The following is a 23992-nucleotide window of genomic DNA, read 5'->3' as shown; positions in this document are numbered from 1 at the left end:
AGTTCAGTGTTGTTTGGACCCCAGTATTCTTCATAATATCTTATTTTGTGTTCAGCAGAAGAAAAGATGGAGTACAGGTTGGGAACGACATGAAGATGAGTAAATTATGAAAGGATTTTCATTTTAAGGTCTACCTCCATTCTGGGATGAAACCATCCAATCAATTTCCAATAGATTAAATAAAGCCCATTATGAAAGTTGAATGGTTTGTAAATGCAGTTTTTTTTCAACATTTTGAAAACTGAGGCTTAAAAATAACATGAAATAACATTGAAACTCTAATAACATCACTCTGTAATGTTCATAAATACAAAACATTTACAAATATCGATTTATAAAACTGTCTACAAAGGCTTACTGTACATTCAAAATAAAGCATCTATATCTATACAATATATAGTAAATAATCTGAATTGTACTCAGACCTATAAAGAATTATCAAAAGATCTGTGCAGATCACAGTAACGTTTCACACTTAATTCACACACACACCTAAACAGAAGGAGTGTGTCTGCGCGAGCGCCACAGCTCGGCACGCGTGAAAATGTGCATTAGCATTTTAAAGAGCTTGATTTAATCCCATTAAATCCAGTTAGATTTCATTTCGCACCTTCAATAAAATACCGCCGCCTGCCACGGCGCTGCCTAATGAGGCTTAACAGCCTTTTCATTAAGCAAAGTTATTAAAGGTCTAAACATCAGCGCTCCATCAAACGCAACACTGGAGGCCATAAAGAGAAACATTAGGATATGATTTCACACCGTAAGGGATCAAAGCAGTGTGATGCCGCTTGAAGGACTGTTTTGTTCCCATATGTCGTCACCGTCTGTAGCGTTTAAAGGTAAACGGACCGTCATGCATTGCATTTAACTTCATGTTGGTGAATCGAATTATAAACTAGAATGGTTTAAGAAACATTTAATATTGCGCACTGAAAAGCACAATTGTAAAAAGTAAATGGTTGGTTTTGGTAAATTAAGCAAGTGTAGTTAGAGGACGATCCCGCTCTGGATCTTTCATGATGGATGTCAGAGCCTCCAGAGCTTCAACGGTCACCACTAGATGTCCGATAACTTCACTGCTGTCCTGGACGTCCACGACTACAGCGAGGGACGGGGAACAGAAAAGAGAGAGAGAAAGCTTACGGTCAGAAAGTGGCACTTTACACAAATAGGGTACAAGTTGTTGTCTCATTATATAAAAGGCATAAATACCATGTTATTTAGAGAAAGATACATTTTAGTTTTTACACAAATTGCATTTATCAAGCTCAGCCATTCAACCAGGTTGCTAAAATTTTATTAACAAAATAAATAATAATAATAATATTAAAAGTAATGATGATGATGATGAATATATATATATATATATATATGGAAAAAATAAATTTCCATTTAAAAAAAAATTTACAAATCAAAATTTCATCCCAAAATAACTAAACCCTGTTACGCCTACAACATTATGGCATGCTCCTCATCTTAAACATTTTATTATCTTTTTCATTTTTATCTAATATTTATGGCTATAAATACAAATAAAATAAAATAAACTGTCTCCCAAGATCTGGTAAGAGGGTTGAGATAAAGGCAAACCTCATATAACATCAATACAAAATAAACCAAATCATGTAATTTATAAAATTTGACCTTCTGAGTTGGACGAACCACAGAGGTTCAGAGGTTAAACATCTTTCCCCGATACATTCTTGAAAAAAGAGAGTTTCAGGTCTTATTTAAAAACCTGTATGTGGAAATTACCCCAGTGACCCAAGATCTGAGATAACATCCTGATTTTCACACTAAACTAAAAACTTTGGTTGTGACCGGACTTTGAGTGATGGAAAGTAAACTCTCACCGCTCAGGCTCACGTCCTTCATGTCTCTGCGTTTGTCCATGACGTCGCGGATCCGCAGATAGGCCACGCCCACATCCTCACACTCCTCGTCCTGCTCGTCCTCTTCAGGAGGGTCGCTCACCACCGTGAACTTTATGCTGTCAGACCATCAACAGTTACTTGCTAGTTAAAGCGGTACAGTACTGCAGTGTAGCTAGTATACAGTACACTAGGGCAGGGGTATTCAAATATATTTTCTCTATATTTTCCTCCCAGTGAAAATATCTTTTTTTGGAATGGTTATACATTTCCATGCGGGCAGCCGTAAAGTACTTTGTAAAAGAAAAAATCCTAAACACTCAAATAGTCATAAAAGATGAGAATCCTGGGCCCTGAGAGCTAAAGCAGTGAAGTCCGATCATTTTTACCAATATTTACAAAAACAATATTTTTCCTAACAGTATATGAATATAAAAAGGTAAGATCAGATGTTTATCAGGCTATTATTATTATTCTTTAGATATGGCACATAGAAGGCCTTGGGACTGTGAAAACTTTCCCTGTGGGGGGAAGATTTTGAAAGATAAGCCCCATTTTTATAGTAATAAACTACTAAAAACAAACAATGTACACAATCTAATAATCAAAACTCTCATCGGGAGCGTAAAACAAAGTTAACTAGTAATATCAAAGATTTTTCCCCCCCCCTTGCCAGATCTAAATAATTTTCCAAGTTATAACATTGTTTATTATGAAATGCTCTTAATATGCTGATTAACAATGCTGGATGGTTTATGTATTATATCATTCTACGAGGAGTGAATGTGCAGAGTATTTCTCCTGTTATTCGGTAGAATTCGCTATTGATTTTGAAGCCATTATCCGTGTCTTTCTGAATAAGGTATTCGGCTTCGGGCACTTCCCTAGTATTCACAATAACAATGTACTGTACACAAGAAAAGAAGGAGAGCACACTAGAGAACGAGATTATAGATGTGAGAGTGTCTCACTGCTCCAGTTGTCTGTTCCGGCCCTCCAGCACTGCTCTCAGAGACTGCCGTCTGGCTTGGTTTTTCTCCATATCCACATGGATCACTGTCAGAACAATACATGTTGTTTAAGATTATTTTGTTATATTGATGAATTACTATTACAAGACAATGCCAAATAAACATAATTTGTATAATAATAAAGCTACAGGAACCAGTTATGAGCCCAATATGGTTGTGGAAGCACAATGTTAACCCCTATAAGTTTAGGACACTTGGTCCAACAGTTATGAGCAAATTAATAATTTTACAACTTTTGACCACTACGAGAAGCTGTTGTCTATGGAAGCTTTTTTCCGCCACAGAATAAAAAAAAATAGAAAAAACGGATAATTTATTTTTTCTCCTCACAATCGTGAATAACATGACGCAATTCTGAATTCAGAATTGTGGGATAAAAGGTCGCAATTACCTTTTTATTTTTATCCAGTGCTGGAAACAGTTCTGGAAGGTCAATCCATCAAAGTATTTGAAGAGTATTAAACAGTATAAAATTCTATATAGTGGGCAGTCAATATGGTTGATAAATGGGTATAATCGTTCTTTGGGTTACCCAATGAATCTAAATGGAGCAGAGGCATGACTTTACAGTAGATCAAGTTACTCAAGATATCTAGTTGGGCAGAAATTGAAACCACTCCATTTATCAAACTTGGTGTTAAACCCCAGGAATTGTAGTAAATGTATGTTTCCATACCAGTGCTTTCCAACTCTGTTCCTTCAGGCATACCGATAGTACACATGTCTTCCTTATCTATCCCATCTATTTGAAGTTCTGAAGTTGAATCAGGAGCAATTGATTAAGAAGAATATACAGTGGGTATAGAAAAGAATCACCCCCGTTTAAAATAATCACATTTTGTTGCTTTGCAGCCTAAAATTAAGACAGACACAGTTTTTGTTTCATTCAGCTGTATTTACTCAGTGCATCTTATAACATCCAAGTGAAAGATATAACACCAACATATCAGAAAAAATTCAAAAAATCAAAAAACATAATCACTGAGTTGGAGAAAGGATCACCCCCTTGTTTCAGTATTTTGTTGAACCACCTTTTGCTTTAATTACAGCCTTTAGTCTGTTGGGATATGTCTCTACTTGATGGAGACCGTTTGTGGACTGCTGTCTTCAAGTCATTCCACAGATTTTCAATGGGGTTTAAGTCTGGGCTCTGACTAGGACATTCACCTTTTTCTCCTTCAACCACTGTGTGGTCAGTTTTGCTGTGTGCTTTGGGTCATTGTCATGTTGGACGGTAAATCTTCTTCCCATTGACAACTTTCTGGCAGAGAGCAGCAGATTTTCCTCAAGAATTTGACGGTATTTTGCCCCATCCATTTTTCCTTCTATCCTGACTAGTGCTCCAGTCCCTGCTGCAGAGAAATAACCCCATAACATGATATTACCACCTCCATGCTTTACTGTAGGAATGGTGTTATTTGGATGGTGAGCTGTATTGGATTTTCGCCAGACATATCGTTTGGCGTTGAGGCCAAATAATTCAATTTTAGTCTCATCTGACCATAACACCTTTTTCCACGTGGCCTAAGAATCTTCAAGGTGTGTTTTGGCAAAGCTCAGTCGTGACTGCATGTGGCCTTTCTTGAGGAGTGGCTTTTTTCTTGCAACCCTCCCATACAAGCCACATTTGTGGAGAATTTGTGATATTGTTGTCACATGCACACAATGACCACTCTTCGTCATGAATTCCTGCAACTGCTTCAGAGTTGCTGTAGGCCTCTTGGTAGCCTCTCTGACCAGTTTCCTCCTGGCTCTTTCATCCAGTTTGGAGCGACGTCCTGACCCAGGGAGGGTCTGTGTTTTAACAAATACCTTCCACTTCTTAATAATTGACTTCACTGTGCTTCTAGGCACTGATAAAGCCTTTGAATTTTTTTTGTATCCATCTCCTGTCTTGTGCCTGTCCACAACTTTATCCCGGAGATCTTTTGACAATGCCTTGCCACCCATAGTTGATTGTTTTCTCCAGTTGCACTACCAAGGACTGAAATGCTTCAGGAAAAGCTTGTTTCATGTTGAGCTAATCAAATTGACCACAGCTGATCACATTTGAAAGTCAAATGGCTTTGTGTGCCATTGAGAAGGTGATTAACTACACCTGGTTAGGTTTACAAGTCATTTTTAGGAGGGGGGTGATTCTTTTTCCAACTCAGTGATTCTGTTTTTTAATTTGTACAAAAAAAAAATTCTCACAAGTTGGTTTTATATCTTTCACTTGGATGTTATAAGTTGTAAATACAGCTGAATAAAACAAAAATATTTTTTTGTCCGTTTTCATTTCAGGCTGCAAAGCAACAAAATGTGATTATTTTAAAGGGGGGTGATTCTTTTCTATACCCACTGTATGTACTGTGAAAATATGTACTGTTGGTGTGCCTCTAAGAAAACTATTATAGGCTTTGTGTACATTAATCCAGATACATTTGAAAACAGTGTTTCCGTTTCAAAATGCTCTCCAACCACACTATGGTTTTCAAGCAGTTTAATAAGTGCTCATTGAGGTTTTAAGAGCTTTAATAAGTGCTCACTGAGATGATACCGATAGACCAGACTCTCATTCCGGTATTGACTTATATGGTAAACAGGATTTAAACAAGTACACCATTTCAATCAACCAATCAGATTTTAGGAAAAAGTTTACGGTTTATGTCAAGTTTAGGCTTAAAATCAGGATTAGGTGCTTCTACATCAGTGTTATTCACTTATCATTTCCCTCTGATTTTAGGGAAAAGTTACGGGTAGGGTTAGGTCCAAATTGTCAGACAGAAATGTGGTTCCAGGGTCAACAAAATATGTTGTCCTACTCGTCAATATCATGATGACCGGGCACAATATGCGTCACATATCTACAATATGCGTTATTGTCTTCAAATATCTCGTAAAAACACAGTTTTCAAATTTATATACGTGGAAGAGCATCTTCAAAAAGACTCTCAGTGCCAAAACATAGAGAAAAAGATACATCTGGATTACTGCAGACTTAACCCTAGACTAAAGGAGAAAAGTGTAACTTCGAACTTATGGTGGCTCTAGGAGGTTTGAGGTGTAGAACCCCGAATTGGTCAGAAGAAAGTTTAGATATGTCTTAATTAATGCACCAATTTTGACAATATTTCACCATGCGGTTTAAGAAGCTGCCATAGACATAGAGAGCAGAAAAAAGTAGAATAAACAACAGCTGGCATTTCGTGGATATGCTGTTCACCATTGCTGAAGTTGTAGGAGACACAGTGTCCCGGCAGTGGCTTCTTTAGGGACAGCGGGGTCTCGACTGACGGCAGGCCCAGGAAACAGTACTCCACAAACAGCCGGACGATCCCACTGTCTTCTGCCACTCTCGAGCCTGGCTTCAGACTCAGAGAAACGATCTCCACACGAATGCACTCGGACGGCTGGTGGAGCAAAACATCACATGACCTCATCACAACTGACATTCAACCTCACAGGCTCACACCGACTGACATGGTGAGACTCGCTCCGAATCTTCAGGGACTCAATCACTCTCAACATCTGACAGAACATCCACCAAGAATATTCCACCGTTTGAAATGATGGACACTGGACAAACTACATCTCTTTCCTGATGTGGACTTGTAACCTGCAGGGCATAGTTCTCTGATAATGATGAGGGCTGGAGACGTGTTGTCTATCTGTGTATCATTTGATCCAATCTGTCAAACATGAGTTTTTAGGCCATTAAGTTTGTGCTGACAGCAGTCATTAGATCTCTGTTCCTTTCACTCCTCTTAGGACACAAAGTGAGCTAACATTAAGCTGGCCATTTAAATCCCTGAATTTACGTCAGCCGTTTCACAAGAGTGAACTGTGTGGGACACTATCAGTAAGGAATGAAAAAATACAATATCCTCCTGAGACCCAGCAATCCATTTCTGTCCTGTGTTGAGGATGTGAATTTCTCAGAGAAGATCACAACATTGTTTTGTCAGAGATACCAAATGTTTGGGTATTTTTTCTATAATAATTTCAGTCACACTTTAGATTAGGGTCCAATTCCATGGTTAACTAACTACGACCTTTAACTCTATTAACTCCTAATTACTGCTTATTAATAGTTAGTAAGGTAGTTGTTAAGTTTAGGTATTGGGTGATTGAGGGATGCAGAATAAGACATTAATATGTGTTTTATAAGTACTGTACTAATAAACAGCAAATATCCTAGTAATAGGCATGATATTAAGCAACTAGTTAATAGTGAGAATTGTACCCTAAACTAAAGTGTTAACACAATTTCCTCTCTGTGGTTTTTAAACATTTTTGAAAACAGATAATAATTAAAAAAATAAAAAATAAAGAAGAACATCAGATGTACTGTATTAAATTGTGATTATCAATTGATTCTTTTAAAACTTTAAAAACATCTTTCATAATATGTTTGAGAACTTATATGCAAAATTCCTTTCCATGTTAGTTGAACATGACATGTATGTGCAGAACAATGTATTAATTAATACATTTATTTTGATTAAATGCTTATGGGCACCAATGAATATAAATAGAAGTTTGAGGTTAGAAAGATTTCTAAAATAAGTATTTTAGGCTCACCAAGGATGCATTTATTTGATCAAAAAATACAGTGAATACAGTAATTAATGTGAAATAATATTATAATTTCTATTTTAATATATTTTAAAATGTAATTTATCCCTATAATGGCAAAGCTGAGTTTTCAGCATCATTACTCGAGTCTTCAGTGTCACATGATCATTCAGAAATCATTCTAATATGCCCGAGAAACCTTATTAATATCACATATTAAAATGGTTATGCTGCCTACTATTTTTGTGGAAATCATGACTTTTTTTAGGATTCTTTTAAAATAACTTTTATTTGACATACAAATGGTTTGCAACAATGTAAAAGTCTTTACTGTTACCTTTGATCAATTGAATACATTTCTAAGATATACGGAACACCTGGTTGATTTGTTAAACATGTAAAGTGTGAGGACCAGACCTGTTTTTTCTGCTGTGTGCTCTGAGCAGGAACAATGCAGTCATCGCTATCATCCTCTTCATCCTCGTCATCCTCACCCTGTACGCCTGCAGAGAACAGATCATGTTCTGTTATGGTCAGTTGGTGATCGAGAACGTTACGCACTGGCAGATCATTAGATGGATCGTTCCTAGTCTCATTTCACATGTAAGGTGTTTGTGAAAAAATGGATTGTTTATCTTCTTGTCGTCCATCTCTCGCTGTGGTCTCAGCGGCCCGCGCCAGGTAAGAGAGAGAGATGTTAGACATGAACACTTTAAACACAGCCTCTTGGCCAAGGTCAACACACATTAACATTTATGTTGTTGGGTGTCAACAGGAAACACATCAGATTATTGGCAGCAGCAAATTAAATATTAATGATTCTCATCTCATTGGGAAAACAATAGCACAGCTGCTTCCTCATATGAAACTGAATACTAACGCTCAGCACCAAGTATTGGTTTACCAAAACATTCATATGTGGCTCTACTCAATACAAGTTCTACTCAGGGCCGAATCACAGGGGCCCTTCCTGCCCACAATAACACAAACACATTTATTCTAGAAGCACCTTATGTTTGTGCTAACATGGAAGCTAATTTGAGGTTAACTTAAACACTGAACCTGAAGCCTTAATTAAAAAAAGAAGGTCTGCTATTATTTACTCGCCTTCATGTCATTCCGCACATACAGTATATGACTTTCTTTCTTCTGTGAAACAGAAAATTTGATGTTTTGAATAATGTTCAAAATGCTCTTTTCCATGAATGTTGAATTGGGGACAAATTTTTGACAAAATAATATGTCAAAAATTATAACATATGTAAATGAGTTTTGATAATGGCAGAGCAAATTAAAATCATACTTCTGCTTTTTGTTCATCCCCATCACATTCATTGTATAGAAAATAGCAAAATGAACATTGTTCAAAACATCTAGGCTACTTTTGTGATTCAAAGAGGAAACGAAGACTTTCAATTTGGAATGACATGAAGGTGAGCAAATAACCAATAAGCAAATAACCAATAAACAAACAAACAACATGACTTAAAATTATTTTAGCATTATTTCAGCACTAAAATTATTTTAATACAAATTATTTTATAACTTAATATACTAAAATCCCTGAAAATCGTTCAAAGCCAATTAGAAATCAAACAAGGCCATTTTTACTTTACATATATTTGTATTATTCTTTATGTATTAAAAATTATTCTATTATTATATCAATAATAACATTATTATTCATTATTATTAATAATATAATTCATAAATGTCCCTGGCCTTATCACACTCAATTTATCAGCAAAAAACTGATGACATGACTTATCTGAGTGAGGGAAAAATAAAATTAACCAAAAATATCATAACCTGACAGTCATAGACAGTCAATCAGATGCAGATGAAACCCATACATTATTTCTTGCTGAAATTCCGTATCACATTGCAGAAGGTACATGCTTATGTCTTTAAGGATTTTTATTTGTAATAACACACCTGTTTGTGGCTCTTGCAGCTCTTCAGAAATCTCAGACTCATCAGATTGAGAGCTGATGGTGATGAGCTGACCCTCAGAGAAATGAGACTCTTCCTCATCCTCTTCCTCGCTGACGGCAGTGGCCTGTCCTGCATCCATAACTATGATGGTCTGAGGAACACAGTGTGGCATTGTTTATTCCTGAACTATTTTTCCTTGTAAATGTCACAGTTTTTTTAACGTACCTTAGGCACAGGGGTTACAGATGATCTTGTCTCTTTATTATCATCATCAGAGGCTATAGTCTGCTCCATCTTGAGATCATTAATACACACAAAATACACACTCAAAACAACATATACACCAAATGGCACGGGTTATTACTCATGTTATTTAAAACCTAAATTTGGAGTACTAGTAACAGTGATGCTTGATTTGGCAAACATTACTAATGAAACCAGAGCAGACTTTTCTTTTACCTGTTTTTCAAGCTCAGTGACGTCCACAAAAGACACTCTTTTAGCAGCTGATTTTGGTAAAGTTCGCTGTCTGGGTTTAGGCAATGGAATCTAGAATGAAGAGTAAGAAAAATTATGTATTCTACAATGACGAAACCAGAAAAAGCATTCAACATTGATTTATGTATGGCCCTGAATACTGATTGGTCGATACAATGCTCCAACTGTTCTAAAACACCCAATAGTTTTTATAATAATAAAAAACGGACTCGGTTACTAACGTAACCTCAGTTCCCTGAGAGTAGGGAACGAGTATTGCGTAGCAAATACGCAGTGGGGAAAATCCTTTTCCTCGAAATATTAAAGCAATAATTTACAAAAGCAGTGCAGCTTGTACAGCAAAACACAGCAGAGCGTCTAGCTCGCTCATTGGCTGTGCTGCGGCAACTGCACATCCATTGGTCGAGCGCCTCAGGTGCACGAACCAATCAACTGACTTGGCGCCGAGTACATCAGAGCGCGCCTAAATGGGCGTGGCCTCAGCCTATAAATATCGCTCATTTCAGCCAATATATCAGGTTTAAATCGACTAAATCGACACACCTGACAGAGTGCAGTAGTGCAGCAGGCTACGCAATAATCGTTCCCAACTCTCAGGGAACCGAGGTTACATTAGTAACCAAGTACGTTCCCTTTCGAGAACGGTCACTCCGTATTGCGTAGCAAATACGCAGTGGGGACGCAATGTAAAACGCCACACATTAGCAATTGGCTGAATAAACTGGAGCCTAAGGAACCCCGAGGCCCAACAGAACAAGCCAATAAGCTTCTCCCAGCATAGTACACTAACTAGACAGAGTCGGGCGTCATGAATAAACTGGGGACATAACAGTCATCCTCATTTATATAGCGCTTTTAACAATGTAGATTGTTTCAAAGCAGCTTTACAGAGATAAACATATAATTTAAGGTAACAGAGATTGGTTTAAGTTTTATAGTGGTTCTTGAAAAATGTTTTTTCCAGCTAAAGTTAGTTTTGATTGATTCACTTCCGTCTAAATGATAGTTTGTTATTAAATTAGGGGCCGCTAAGACGACACCGTTCTCTGTAAACAGACTTTAAACGTGAACCTGTGATAGACGCTGATGGCGTTCACATGCGCATTAAGAATTGATTCTATAATTATGTGCGTTTGAATATATGTGCACAGGTTTGTAATTAATTACAAACCATGCCTAAACAAACTACTTGTCTTGTCTATAAATTTTGATGCAGAATTTTATTTTATCTTATCACTTTGGGTAGGTACGTGAACCGAAAAATTCCACAACGCTTTATCTGAGTGGTATACGGATCCTCCATAGGGAGATACTAGTTGGCACTTCAGCACTGCATGAAGTAGAACTACTTGTGCTTATGGACAGTAACATACTAGACAGATAAAGCCCAGATACCGTCGGGTCAAATATCATACAGAGAGGACCCTGGCCAGCAGGCACGGAACCTCTAGATTATAAAATCTGACAAACGTGGACGGCGAAGACCAGCCGGCCGCCGCACAAATGTCCTGAATTGGAACACCACTGGACCAAGCCCAAGAGGAGGCCATGCCCCTCGTAGAATGGGCTTTGGCGCCTATGGGACAATCCTGGCCCACAGAGGCGTATGTCATCGAGATGGCGTCCACTATCCATCTGGATAACCTCTGCTTCGTGACCGGAACCCCTTTGGTGCGGCCACCGAAGCAAAGAGAAAGCCGTTCTGACTGCCTAAAATGCGCAGAACGCTCGAAGTATATTTTTAGAGCCCTAGCGGCACAAAGTAGATTAGGCTCCCCATCATTCTCTGAGGGTGGAAGTGCTAATAAAGTAATAACCTGAGCTCTGAACGGATTTGAGAGTACCTTAGGTCCGTAACCATGCCTTGGCTTGAGAATGACTCTAGAGTCATTTATTCCAAACTCCAGGCAGGAGGGGCTCACAGAGAGCGCCTGTAAATCCCCCAGTTGCTTGACTGATGCCAAAGCCAGCAGCAGAGCAGTCTTCAGCGAAAGAGACTTAAGATCAAACGACTGTAGTGGTTCAAATGGGGGGCCCTTCAGGGTGCCAAGAACTGTGGAAAGATCCCATGCCGGTATAGTAGGAGGCCTGGGAGGGTTTAACCTCCTGGCACTTTTTAGAAAACAAACAATAAGGTCGTTTCTCCCCAATGACCGGCCAGCTACAGGAGCATGGTGAGCTACTATGGCTGCCTCGTATACTTTGAGTGTGGATGGAGCAACCCGCATCCAAAAGCTCTTGTAAGAGGGAGTGCACCACCGAAAATTCGCATGAGTGGGGCTCAAAACGTCTGGCTGAACACCAGCCAGTGAGTGCTGACCACTTCAGAGCATAAAGGCGTCTCGTAGACGGCGCTCTAGCCTCAGTGATGGTATTTAAGACCCTTTCTGGGAGGACCCCGGATACCCGTTCAGGGGCCATACATGGAAGGCCCATAAGAAGGGGCGAGGGTGCCAGATCGTCCCGTTCGCCTGTGAGAGGAAGTCCCCCCTCATTGACACTGGCCAGGGGACAGTGTCCTTCATCTGTGCCAGCTCCGGAAACCATGCTTGGGCTTTCCATTGGGGGGGCCAATAGATGCTCTCCCTGATCCGTCTGATGACCTGAGGGATCATTGAAACCGGGGGAAACGCATACAGCAGGCGTCTGGGCCATGGGTGGGCCAGAGCGTCCCTGTCCTTTTAAAAAGAACGTTGCACAGTGAGCGTTATTCTCTGAGTCGAAGAGGTCGACCTCTGACCTGCCGAACACTTTCCATAACAGACGAACCGTCTGTGAGTTGAGAGACCACTCGCCTGGGGGAGTGTTGTCTCGTGACAGCATGTCCGCGCCCACATTTAGGACTCCCGGAACATGTGCAGTTCTCATAGAGCGCAGGTTGGGATGCGCCCAAAGGAGGAGCTCTTTGGCCATGGCATACAGGGTGCCTGATCTGAGGCCACCCTGGCGATTTATATAGGACACAACCAACATGTCGTCCGTGCGGACCAAGACGTGGTGTCCCTTGAATGTGAATGTAAGCATCTTTCAGGTCTACCGTAACAAAACAATCCCCCGGGCGAACCTGTGCGAGGATTTGTTTGGTAGTTTATCTGTCTCATGAGGGCTTTGTTCAGATGTCTCAGATCTTATATGGGGCAGGTGCCGCCGTCTTTCTTTGGTACAAGAAAATAATGACTGTAAAACCCTGACAGACTCAGCGCAGGGGGAACCGGCTCGATCGCCCCTTTTGCAAGCAGATTTCGCACTTCGGTAAGAAGCACGTGAGCCACGTTGCTTCTCACCGAGGTCTTGACGACCGCCTGAAAACGCGGGGGTCTGCGAGCAAATTGGAGCGAGTAGCCTTGCTTTATGATGTTCATAACCCAGTGTGACACATCGGGGATGGCTTGCCAGGCCAGGGCCCTTGTGGCTAGAGTTGGAACATTTATTTATGCTGGGTCACCTAGCATAGGGGGACCTAATACGATTGTGCTGTGATTTGTGCACATACTTTCTCTCAGAGGAGCGTGTCTTGTGACGAGCTTGGACTGGTTTGTGAACACTCATGTCCCGCTCTATCAGAGCTGCTGTTAAAGCAGTGACTATCTGTTATGGCGCACGCTTTGCTGACTGCAGTGATATTGTGTGGAATCAGTGGAGCATGCTTTATAACGGGCTTGGTAACTGGTTTGAGAACATTCCCAGCCACCCGTGAGCCATTTATTTCTCACTCTGTTTGAGCTGCTGTGAGAACAGCGTTTGTCTGCAGCGGTGCGCGCTTTACAGCGGGCCCATTGACTGCAGCTATAGTTCGCTCTTTGTTTGAGCTGCTTTGAGAACAACGTTTGTCTGCAGCGGTGTGCGCTTTACAGCAGGCCCATTGACTGCAGCTATAGTTCGCTCTTTGTTTGTGTTTATCGGTTCTCTGATAAAGCATTGTTATTCTGCAGGGGGTGCCTGCTTATAACGGGCCCTTGCTGCAGTCAAGCATCACAAACACCTGAGCTAAGAGGGTACTGTGAAGAATGAGCGAGCTCTCTTTGAAGGTGTTGAATAACACTGGAGAATAATACTTTCTCTGGAGAGAGTGAGTCACGCGGGAGGCAGGGCCAGCGTGGGCTCACCCGTTCTGATGCTCATTGTTTGTCTGAATCATGCTGAGGACGCACGAGACGAAAGGAGTGTGCAAAGGAGGGGCACGGCCAACCGGGCACGGAAGCTCACTGACGTACAGGAAGCTAGCCGCGAGCGCCGAGAGAATGGTGGTTTGTTCACGCAGTGAACAGCCGTGGTGAGAGAGAGCAGTTTCAACGTGGTTTGATTGCGCATGAAAACGCACGTGTTGTGTTTGAGTCAGAGAGAGGGCTCTGCGTGACATGCAGAACGGAAGGGCGCAATGGCTCTCTTGCGCTCTCGGCTCAATGAGGGAAGGAAGCGGGGGAACGCGCGAGAGAGAGCAGTTTCAGCATGTGATTTACAGCGGGCCCTCATACAAAAGGTATCTTTATATAGAATGCGAGTCACGCAGGGTGGGGCCGGCGTAGGCTCACTTGCTTTTGGAAGCTCATTGACACTCTAACACCGCCGTTGTGAAACGGGAGAGCTCGAGGGGCGGGGTCGCTTTCTGTATGCAAGGACGCTGGCCGCGGGCACAGTGTGTAAAATTGTGATGCAATAAACTTCACCTGCTGTCAGAGCCGGGATCCGAACCTGGGTCTCTGGCGCGGACCCAAGCATGATGTGTCTGAGTCACGGAGAGGGCTCTGTGTGATGTGCAGAACGGGAGGCCGCGGTAACTCTCTTGACGTAAAGAGAGCTAGCCGCGTGCATATCTAGCCGCACGCTCATCTAGCCGCACGCTTCTTCCGTCGAGGCTCGACAAGTGAAAGGAAGCGGGGGGAGCGCGAGTTTGCCGTCCGAAAGGAGAACTAGCCGCGAGCACGGGAAGCAAATAAGCAGGATGTCACCTTTCTGGAACAGCCGCCCTTGTGAAGTGCGGTCTGTGCGCGGTTAAACCCAGGCACAAGCCGCGCTCGAGTGTCCATCCGCCTTGTGCAGAGAGGCTTTGCATGAGGCACAGTGGACGATGAAGAGCGAGGCATTTGGAACAACGCCTCACGAAAACTTGCTCTTTCACAAAACTGAGTGTCGCAGAGCAAACACAACAGTAGCAGAAAAATTATATAGCGTTTTTTCCTCGCCGGATGGCCACAGGAGAGCAGCGACAAAAGAGGAGCGGTTTCCGGTAAGTTGAAAGCGCTGTCTGCTGTTTCACGGCTTACTCCAGCTTACTCGACGGCGAATAATTTCGTGTGGAATCAGGGACGTGTATAGTGTCGCCGAAGTTGAGTAAATCTGATATATTGGCCTGATATAAATATATAATCTGATATAAATATATATATTCTCGAAAGGGAACACCTGTTCACCACCTACAGTGTGTAGTGACCCATAGTGGGTAATTATTATCTATATATTATACACTGTATTATATGCTATATCATCTTTAATGCATTCAATTACAGCACCTTTAAACAGTCAGCCAGGATGAAAGCGATAGGATTTGGGCGTGGCATCACCTCAGAAACAGTGGGCTGAGGTATTAGTGGAGGGTCTTTGGCCATCAGTGGTGTCTCTGTCTGGGTTTTCTCCTTGTCTTGTGATGTCCGTCTCTCTGTTTTCTCCTTGTCTTGTGATGTCGGTCTCTCTGTTTTCTCCTTGTCTTGTGATGTCTGTCTCTCTGTTTTCTCCTTGTCTTGGGATGTCCGTATCTCTGGTGTCTTCCTGCTGGTGATCTTGGTCTGTTGTGTAACGATAGCTGAGGATGATGGAGGGAGATATGTGAACTTCCATTTCAGTGTCACACTAATTTGGCCACTAGGGAGTCCAGCAGGGTCTGTAAGCTCAAACATACCTTAAAAAAAAAAAAAAAAATTACACACAAAAAAAGAATATTAAAAGGTATATAATATGCTGAAAAATAAATAAATAAAACTCTTAATCAGCATTAATTCCATATTTTCCTGCACAAAAAAATATATATAAACATCTCTAAAGTTTAAAAATTCTTTAAATCCTACATTTAGAGTCCCCCTGTGGTGAAAATCAAGTTTTTAATGTTGTCTATGTGGTGTTTTTAATAGGCTTTAAGACAAACCATGTGCAAGTTCATTTAACACTATACGAGATACGAGGGTCCGTGGAAAAAGCGTAACTGCTAACTGGGATAACATGTGCCTTGATAACCAGTCACATTACAGCATTGTCGTAATTGTCATAAAAGTTGTGTGACAGTCAATCAGTGTTTGCGGATACCATCGAAATAAATAGGAAGTACCGTAAACTCAATCCTACCTGTCGCACAATTTTCCATGACTTCTCTTATAAAAAAATTATTTGGTGTAAAATCTAAAAATAGATCAATCCAAAACGAATGTTTAAGAGCAAACATGTTGAAGATTAGCCGATAGGCTGTCGATTCATTAAATGATAAGCCGTTTTCCCACAAAAACGGTTTATTCAGCGTAGTTAAGCCTCTCCTCCTTTGACATCTATTAAAATAAAAATCTGCCTCTGGTCTCCTTCCCTGCGTACTGTAGCGTTACGCTATTTTTTGCTAACCTCGGAGGCTTGCCTTAAAATAGCTTTGCTAGAAACTTCTAGGCAAGTGTGTTGGCGCTGGTTGGAGCTAAACTCTGCGGGACATTGGACCTCCAAGAGCAGGGTATGAAACCCCTGGTTTAGGAGTAAACTAGTATAAAAATTATCTTAATGCTCACTAACAAGACCTAAAAGCTCTTTAACTTCTGAAAATCAATCAAATTAATTCTATGTAAAATTATATCACTGTGACCTATTGTTTATCCTCACCAGTGATGTATTCATCGTCTGCCAGCGAGATGAGCGGTACTCTGGCCTTCCCCAGATACAGCTGGTTCTCATCATCTAAATCATCAAACACATACAACACCAGAGCCTCTGACCTCAGAAACGCATCAAGGTCAGAGTTCATGGCCACTGGGAAGACCGTGTGATCTTCAAACTGTGGCTCATTGGTGGAGGATATGATTGGTGTATCATGGTCAGGGAAGTCGTAGAGTTTGTAGATGACGTAGGGGCTGGGTTGAGAGTGAGGAGCTCTGGATTTGAGATTACAGCATAAGTGTACGGTGACGTTTAGTTCATTTAGATCACCATCTATCAATGATGAGGAACTGGCGACAGGAACCGATAAAGCCTGAAAAATAAAGTAAAAAGATAAGTAATTTTGGTATGTGTAAAAGTAGGAAACTATGCAAGGAAATCGGTGAATAAACAGTACCTGGCTGTCTCTCATGCTTGTGTTGAGGTAACCAAGTGCTTTGACTCTCTCCTTATAAAGGCGAATGGCTTGTTCCATAGGAACTCTCAGTTTGAGCCAGTACTCTAGAGTACCAAACACCTGGATCCCATCTGTAATCCCTACAAACAGATGGAGAGCACTTTTTCATAGTTGTATGGTGCTTTTTGACAATTTAAATCACTTTCCACTTTCACTCAATCTTAAAAATAAAGGTTCCAGAAGATGGTTTCCACAGTTACCCCTTTTCCACCAAAAGAGAACTGTTTCGGAACTGGTGCTGGGTCAAAGTTGGTTCGGAGTTGGTTTAACTTGCGAATCTCCTCAGAACCTGTTTGTTTTTCCACTGACTAGAGCACCCAGCGACCGACGTCAATACGTCACTGTGTACGTCGCCATACGTCTTAGCTAGAAAAGCTTGCAAGTACAACATTACTTTGGGATTATCTCTAGCTTGTGTACCAAGAAGGCTTTAAAAACAATTTAAATATGTAAGTCTTTTAATCTTTTCCTTTCATATGTAATCTTTTCTGATTAGTTATGTACCCTTGTGTCTTTTTTTCTTGCCGTTTATTTGTTCTATACTGTGACTGTTTTCTTCTTTGCTTACATAATGTTTTCAATAATAAAAAATAAATTTAAAAAACTAGAAAAGCTTGCGCCAACCTTAAGCATAACAATTACAATGGCGGACTACATCGTGTTTCTGTAAATGTATCTCCTGGCTTTGCGATCCTATATTATGGTCAGAAAAGATGTTTAGAACACATCTAAACCCGCCCCCAGCCCCCGACGTAAGCAAAACGTGGTAAAAGAACGGTTCTAGTCCAGCAAAGAGTTGGTGCAGCTTTGGAACCAGTTTTCATGGCCGAGAACCGGTTCTTTGGCTGTCAAAACACAAAGAACTGGTTCGCGAGTAGGCACCGGCTCCGAACCGGCTCTCAAAATGCTTTGGTGGAAAAGGGGTATGAGATGCCATAGAAGAACCATTTTAGGTTCTCCAAAGAACATTTCAGTGAACAGTTCTCAAAAGAACACTTTTTTTTTCTTAGTGTTAAGAACCAGAAGAACCTTCTTTGACAAAATATTCTAGTATGCCTAGTAAGGCCTTGATTATCTCCATCCCCAACTAAACACCTGAACCAGCTAATCTCTGCAGGACAGTGGCCCTCCAGTAGCAGGACTGAACACGAGTGTTAGAAGTTTGGAACTACAAAAATGGTAGAGCTGAACAAAATCACCTGAAATAGTGATTTGGCTTAGTGCGATTATGAAATCTTTAATTCATTTTTAATTAAATAAATATATACACATCATGTTAGTGAAGAGCGGCTCTGTGATCAGTAGTAAATGCTGCTCGTCCTTTGAAAACACTGCGAGTTGTCAATCGCAAATTGTAATTCTAACCACACATATTTTTTTTAAATAAATCGCAATTAGATATTTTCCCAAATCGATTTTCAGTTTTGAGTGAACATTTCCTTAGATATCAACCAAAAAAAAACCCATATTGGTCGACCTCAATGTCAACAGACAGTCTAAAGACTCACCAACTAACTGAATGGTGCCAAACACCTTCCCATCTTGTTCCAGTAGTTTATTTAACCTGAGCTGACCCACGGCCACCGTGCGGAAACTCAACCCCTCGGCGAGCTGCACCTCCACGGTAACAGAGCTGGTGTGGAGATAGTTCAAAAAGAGCTCATTCACTCTCACCAGATATTGAGAAGTGCAGCTGTATGCTGGACGGGCACCTCGCACCACAGCTGTGGACTGCAGCTCAAAGTCGTAGAAGGCATATGTGCAGAAGGTGGATGGATCCCTGTCCTTTAGACCCTCTACAGCTTCAGGAGCGAACTGCGCTCTCCCCAAGTGGATTTCCAGAAGGTTCTCGCCTCGAGCCAAGTGAAGGGGGCCATCAAACTCATCTGTAACGTCCTCACTGGGTACATCAGGTCTGAAAACATGGGTCTTGGTTCCATACGCAATGTCTTTCAGCTGGGCTGGAAGGACACAGGAAGAATTAGTTTTACTAAGCAAAACTGTTAGTTTGGGAAATATTTGGAATCGGAAGATCATGTTTTAGATGCAGCTAAACCTTCAAGTTTCTTTATCTTGGCAGCTCTCATGTCCAGAAGCTGAGCCAGTTTCTCCGTCTTCAGTTCATATTCAAGTTTCAGATCGTCCATCGTGCGAGTGACCACTTCAACTTCAGCCTATAACAACATAGATGTGTAATGCATTAGCCTTATGTGACCAATATCTGTATATAGAGAAGTTAACATGAAATGAAGTTTGAAACCCAGTGTTGCAATCGAGACCTGCTGATTTGAGTCCATGTCCGGACCGAGACCTTAATAGGTCGAGTCAGAGTCAAGACAGATCCCAGAAGAGGGTCATGTCCGAGTCCAAATGCTCCCAAGTCCATGACAAGACCGAGACCCTGAAAATATGGTCTTGAGCTCAGACTCGAGATGGACTCTACAACACTGCTCCATAATGTGGTGTATTTTCAAGAGATAAAATGTAGGGCATGACCTATTCATCCACTGGGAATCGATTTAATTGTTAAAAGTGGGCGTTCCATACCAAAAATTTAGTTTAATTTGGAGCTAAATGTGACTTTGCAGTTGAAAGTACACCTACTTTTGAGGAGGCTGCACAAAGCTATGGAGGCTGAATGTCAATTTAATCCTCAAGAGCATCTTGACATATTCCTAACGGTAACGCTTCTTTCAAATCTATTGTTATTTTCTATTATTTCTGAAATAATTATTACATTAAAGTTAAGAAGCAACAACAGCATTGTGTAAATCCAGTAAAGAGGATCAATTTTAATTGCAATTTTGCAAGTTTGATTGCATCTCACTATCTTCTGGATAAAAGATAGTGAGATGATTATCTATAAGGTCTTTTAGACTCTCTCTAGTGTAAGGATTGATCAAACCTGATAGTCTTTATTGATCTTGTGTTGGATGATGAGCATGTTCCTGGTCTTCTCCAGCTCTTGAATGGTCTCAGCATGAGTGGCCTGCATTTCCCTCAGAGATCGTTCAACGTCCACTTTCACATCTTCTTCCACCTTCTCCAGGAAGCCAAGCTCTCCACTCTTCTGAGTCCTACGAGTCTAAATGGGCATTATAAAAAATCAATTTCTATACAAAGATTAAGCTTAGCAGTATATACTACTGTTCAAAAGTTTGGGGTGCAGCAATTATCGGGCTCAAGCACAAATAACACGATAAGTCATGCCAACATGGCTGGGAGCATCAGACCAACTGCAACTGTGCAATTATAGACATTTTAAGATGATTTTAGGCAAAATGGCTGAAAAATCATAAATATAGTCACTAATAATTTTATTTAATGGTTTATCACTTTTGAACAATAGTTTGAGCTGTTACCAAATTGATGTCAGTGTGACGTGACATTGACACATGCACAATTTGGTGGCAATATGCCAAAGCATTGCAAATATACAGCCTCAGAGTCGTTTTGGCATCATCCCAATAAATTTGTTGATGCGGTATACAAAAACAGTTTGGTATCTCGACACAAAATCCATAACTTTTTGCCGGCATGGTCTGAAGAAGATACGATTAGATTTTTCTGAAAATTGGACAAACAGTCTAGGAGGAGATCGCCCAAAATGGCCGATATAGGAAAACTGGGCATCGTTCGACTTGGCATGCTGCACTCAATCTAAAGTGCAGCATGCCAGCATGCCATGTCAATTTTTCTCCTGAAAACTAGGTGGCATTGCACCAAAACTGTGCAGGTAACCTCAGGACATGGCTGTCAAAACACACACCAAGTTTGGTCAGAATTCGTTAAAGCGTTACAGAGATATAGCCTCACGTTCATTTTGGCGGGCATTTCGTCGAATTTGTTTGCATGTTATTTAGAGAACGGCTTGACGAATCAACTTGAATTCCATAACTTTTATATAAAGTTCCATAATTTTATATATTATCCATAACTGAAGATAATGTGGCTTAATTTTCATGAAAATCAGAGCAATGTCTTAGGAGTTATTTAAAAAGTAGGTTATTTGGTAAATTCAAAATGGCGGAAAAATGTTCATGATGGAAAATTACGTCATATGGTAAATCGAATCGTCTTGAGCCAAGGAATCAGAGTAAATAAAGAATTACATTTCTAGAAATGTGTTTCTAGTTTCTACAATAAAGTTATTAGCATAAACGGAAGTACAACTTTGGACAGATGGTGGCGCTAGAGTCTCTATCAGTGTGTCAAATTTCATAACTTTCCCACAAGTGGTTCTATGGGCTAGCATAGACTTGCAGACCAGATGCATAATAATAAGTAGAATGCCAACGATTACAATAGGTACTTTCGGTGCTTGATTAGTTTGAGTTTCAAATGTACAGTATTTACCTTTATAAGCATCAGGGCTTCACTGAGTTCAGCTGCATCTATTTCACTTTCCTTTAGAGAAAAGTATCAGATTCAGGCGTGATTCAGATACGGGTGAATTATTCCTTCAAATGACTGTTTAATCACTATTACATTAGACTACAAACATTAGACTTTACCTTGGTAAAGAACTTCATGCGATCTTTAATTTCATCCATTTGTTGTTTCTGCTCCAGGTAACGCAGTTGAAGTTGCTTGTTTTCTTGCATCAGTTTTTCATTTACATCTTCAGTGAAAATAAACCAACAATGAGTCGACACACCAGCCGCTTAAAGCCCCTGCAGTCATGTGTGCGGTTACCTCTCTCTGCCTTGATCTTATCCAGGATCTGGTTTTTATCAGTGAGGTCAGACTTTAAAGCCGTCTCCAGCTGGACGACCTGCAGTTTGAGCTGCTGTTCTCGAATTCTCCACTTCTGCTCCTGACTCACATCAAACGCACTATTGCAACAGGCAAAACCCAACTCAGTGATGTGCAGCTCAGAGCAAAACGCTCCCACACAATGATAGGGATTTGATTCAATTCTTAATGCATGAGCAATTATAATGGTGATACGTTAGCAAACACTATTAGTGAGTTTTTTTTATCTTTTCACCTTTTCACAAATTTATCACAGTTTTCCTTGAGCAAGTCTCTCTCCTTTTCCAAATCTTGGATTCTCTCTTGTAACTGAAGAAAGACAAAAAAAACAAATCAATTGGTAAACTTGGAAAAAATTGTTGATATCTTAAAAAATAAATAATAATTATATATATAAACACTTCAAATCAAATCACCAAAATTACACATTTATTATACAATTATTAAGCAATTATAAATATGAAATATTCTACTTGTATTCCAGTCATCCATTATTCACTGCACTGCTGTCTGCTGCAAAACTCAACTATAGTATATAAAAAGAGTGTGTGTGTGTGTGTGTGTGTGTGTGTGTGTGTGTGTGTGTGTGTGTGTGTGTGTGTGTGTGTGTGTGTGTGTGTGTTGGCAGCTGCACCTCGTGCGCGTGTCTCTGGTCTAGAACTCTGCTCTGAATCTGTGTCTCCAGCTGTAAACTCTTCATCCTCTCCTCCTTCATCTGTCGACTCACGTCCTCCACCTTCAGCAGCGCTGCATCATGACTGGCCTTCAGAGTCTTCATGCTCTACAGAAACAAACTGCAGCTGTACAGCGCCTGCTATTGACATGAACACCAGCAGAGGCACTGCAGCGGCTTTACCGGCAGAAGGCTATGCGACAGATACATCAAATATGATAACATGAAATATTAGCTATAATGGTTCAATTTTAAATATAACATTTTGATAAAAATGTAAAAAAAAAACATATTTCAAAATATATTTAATATATATATATATATATATATAAAATATATTTTGAAATGTATATTTTTAAAATTTTTATCTAAATGTTATATTTAAAATTCAACCTATATCATTTATATATGAATATATATATATATATATATATATATATATATATATATATATGTTTTAAGCCGAATATGCATGTATGTATTTATTAATTGATTGATTGATTTAAAATTAGGACATTTTATTTACAATTTTTTTAAAAGACACTTCACTGTGTTCAAAATTTTGAGCTGAAAGAAGTCTCTATGGAAGCTCATTTCCAACCCATAAGCAAAAAAAAAAAGTCTAAATTATGACATTTTCTAACTATGAAACTACATAACCATAATTACTACGTTCTTTTCTCATAAATATGGCATAGTGTGTCATAATTTCAACTTTTTATGTCATAATTATAACTTACAAAAGCGTGATTTTGTTTTTAGAAGTGGCAGAAATTATTATTTTATGCTCACGTATGATACTTTTAATTGACCAAAAATACAGTAAATCAATTTAAAGTTTTTTTTAATTTTAATGTTAAAATGTAATTTATTCCTGTAATCAAAGCTGAATTTCCAGCATCATTTCTCCAGTCTTCAGTGTCACATGATCCTTCGGAAATCCTTCGTAAATGATGATTTGCTGCTCAAAAAACATTTCTGATTATTATAAATAATAATAAACAGTTGTGCTGTTTAATGTTTTTGTGGAAACCGTGATATATTTTTTTCAGAATTCTTTGATGAATATAGTTCAAAAGAAAAGCATTTATTTGAAATATTATTTGTTGTAGCAATATAAATGTCTTTACTGTAATTTTTTTTAAAAAAAATCATAATTTAATACATCCTTGCTGAATAAAATAATTAATTTCTATGAATGTTTTTTTTTTTTATCCTACTGACCCCAAACTATTGAAGTCATGTGCATACACACGCTAACACGCAACGTGTGTCAGAATATATAGAGGTGCAAAGAATCCGGGGA

General features: G+C 39.8%; 1 protein-coding gene across 2 annotated transcripts in view; it reads right to left on the bottom strand.

The window, feature by feature from the left end:
• Positions 1–203: 203 nt before the first annotated feature.
• Positions 204–23992, bottom strand: part of rpgrip1l (RPGRIP1 like) — a 28325-nt gene continuing 4536 nt past the window's right edge. The window contains exons 8-26 of one of the 2 annotated variants that reach the window (XM_077211470.1): positions 22648–22794; positions 22249–22322; positions 21954–22093; positions 21773–21879; positions 21615–21665; positions 20164–20343; positions 19315–19432; positions 18767–19219; positions 17199–17338; positions 16748–17114; positions 15406–15791; positions 9857–9946; positions 9623–9691; positions 9398–9548; positions 7880–7965; positions 6111–6297; positions 2846–2930; positions 1857–1993; positions 204–1101 (exon numbers count right to left, since the gene is read on the bottom strand). In XM_077211470.1, coding sequence (XP_077067585.1) covers positions 977–1101; positions 1857–1993; positions 2846–2930; positions 6111–6297; positions 7880–7965; positions 9398–9548; positions 9623–9691; positions 9857–9946; positions 15406–15791; positions 16748–17114; positions 17199–17338; positions 18767–19219; positions 19315–19432; positions 20164–20343; positions 21615–21665; positions 21773–21879; positions 21954–22093; positions 22249–22322; positions 22648–22794 — 3093 coding nt within the window. In that variant the 3' untranslated portion in view covers positions 204–976. The remainder of the gene's footprint in view (positions 1102–1856; positions 1994–2845; positions 2931–6110; positions 6298–7879; positions 7966–9397; positions 9549–9622; positions 9692–9856; positions 9947–15405; positions 15792–16747; positions 17115–17198; positions 17339–18766; positions 19220–19314; positions 19433–20163; positions 20344–21614; positions 21666–21772; positions 21880–21953; positions 22094–22248; positions 22323–22647; positions 22795–23992) is intronic. The other variant, XM_077211471.1, reaches the window with a different exon arrangement.

Source organism: Siphateles boraxobius, unplaced genomic scaffold, assembly GCF_051911475.1.
Source record: "Siphateles boraxobius isolate OS27281-9 unplaced genomic scaffold, OSU_SipBor_1 65, whole genome shotgun sequence".
Taxonomy (NCBI): domain Eukaryota; kingdom Metazoa; phylum Chordata; class Actinopteri; order Cypriniformes; family Leuciscidae; genus Siphateles; species Siphateles boraxobius.
This window is presented reverse-complemented; position numbering and strand designations above follow the sequence as displayed.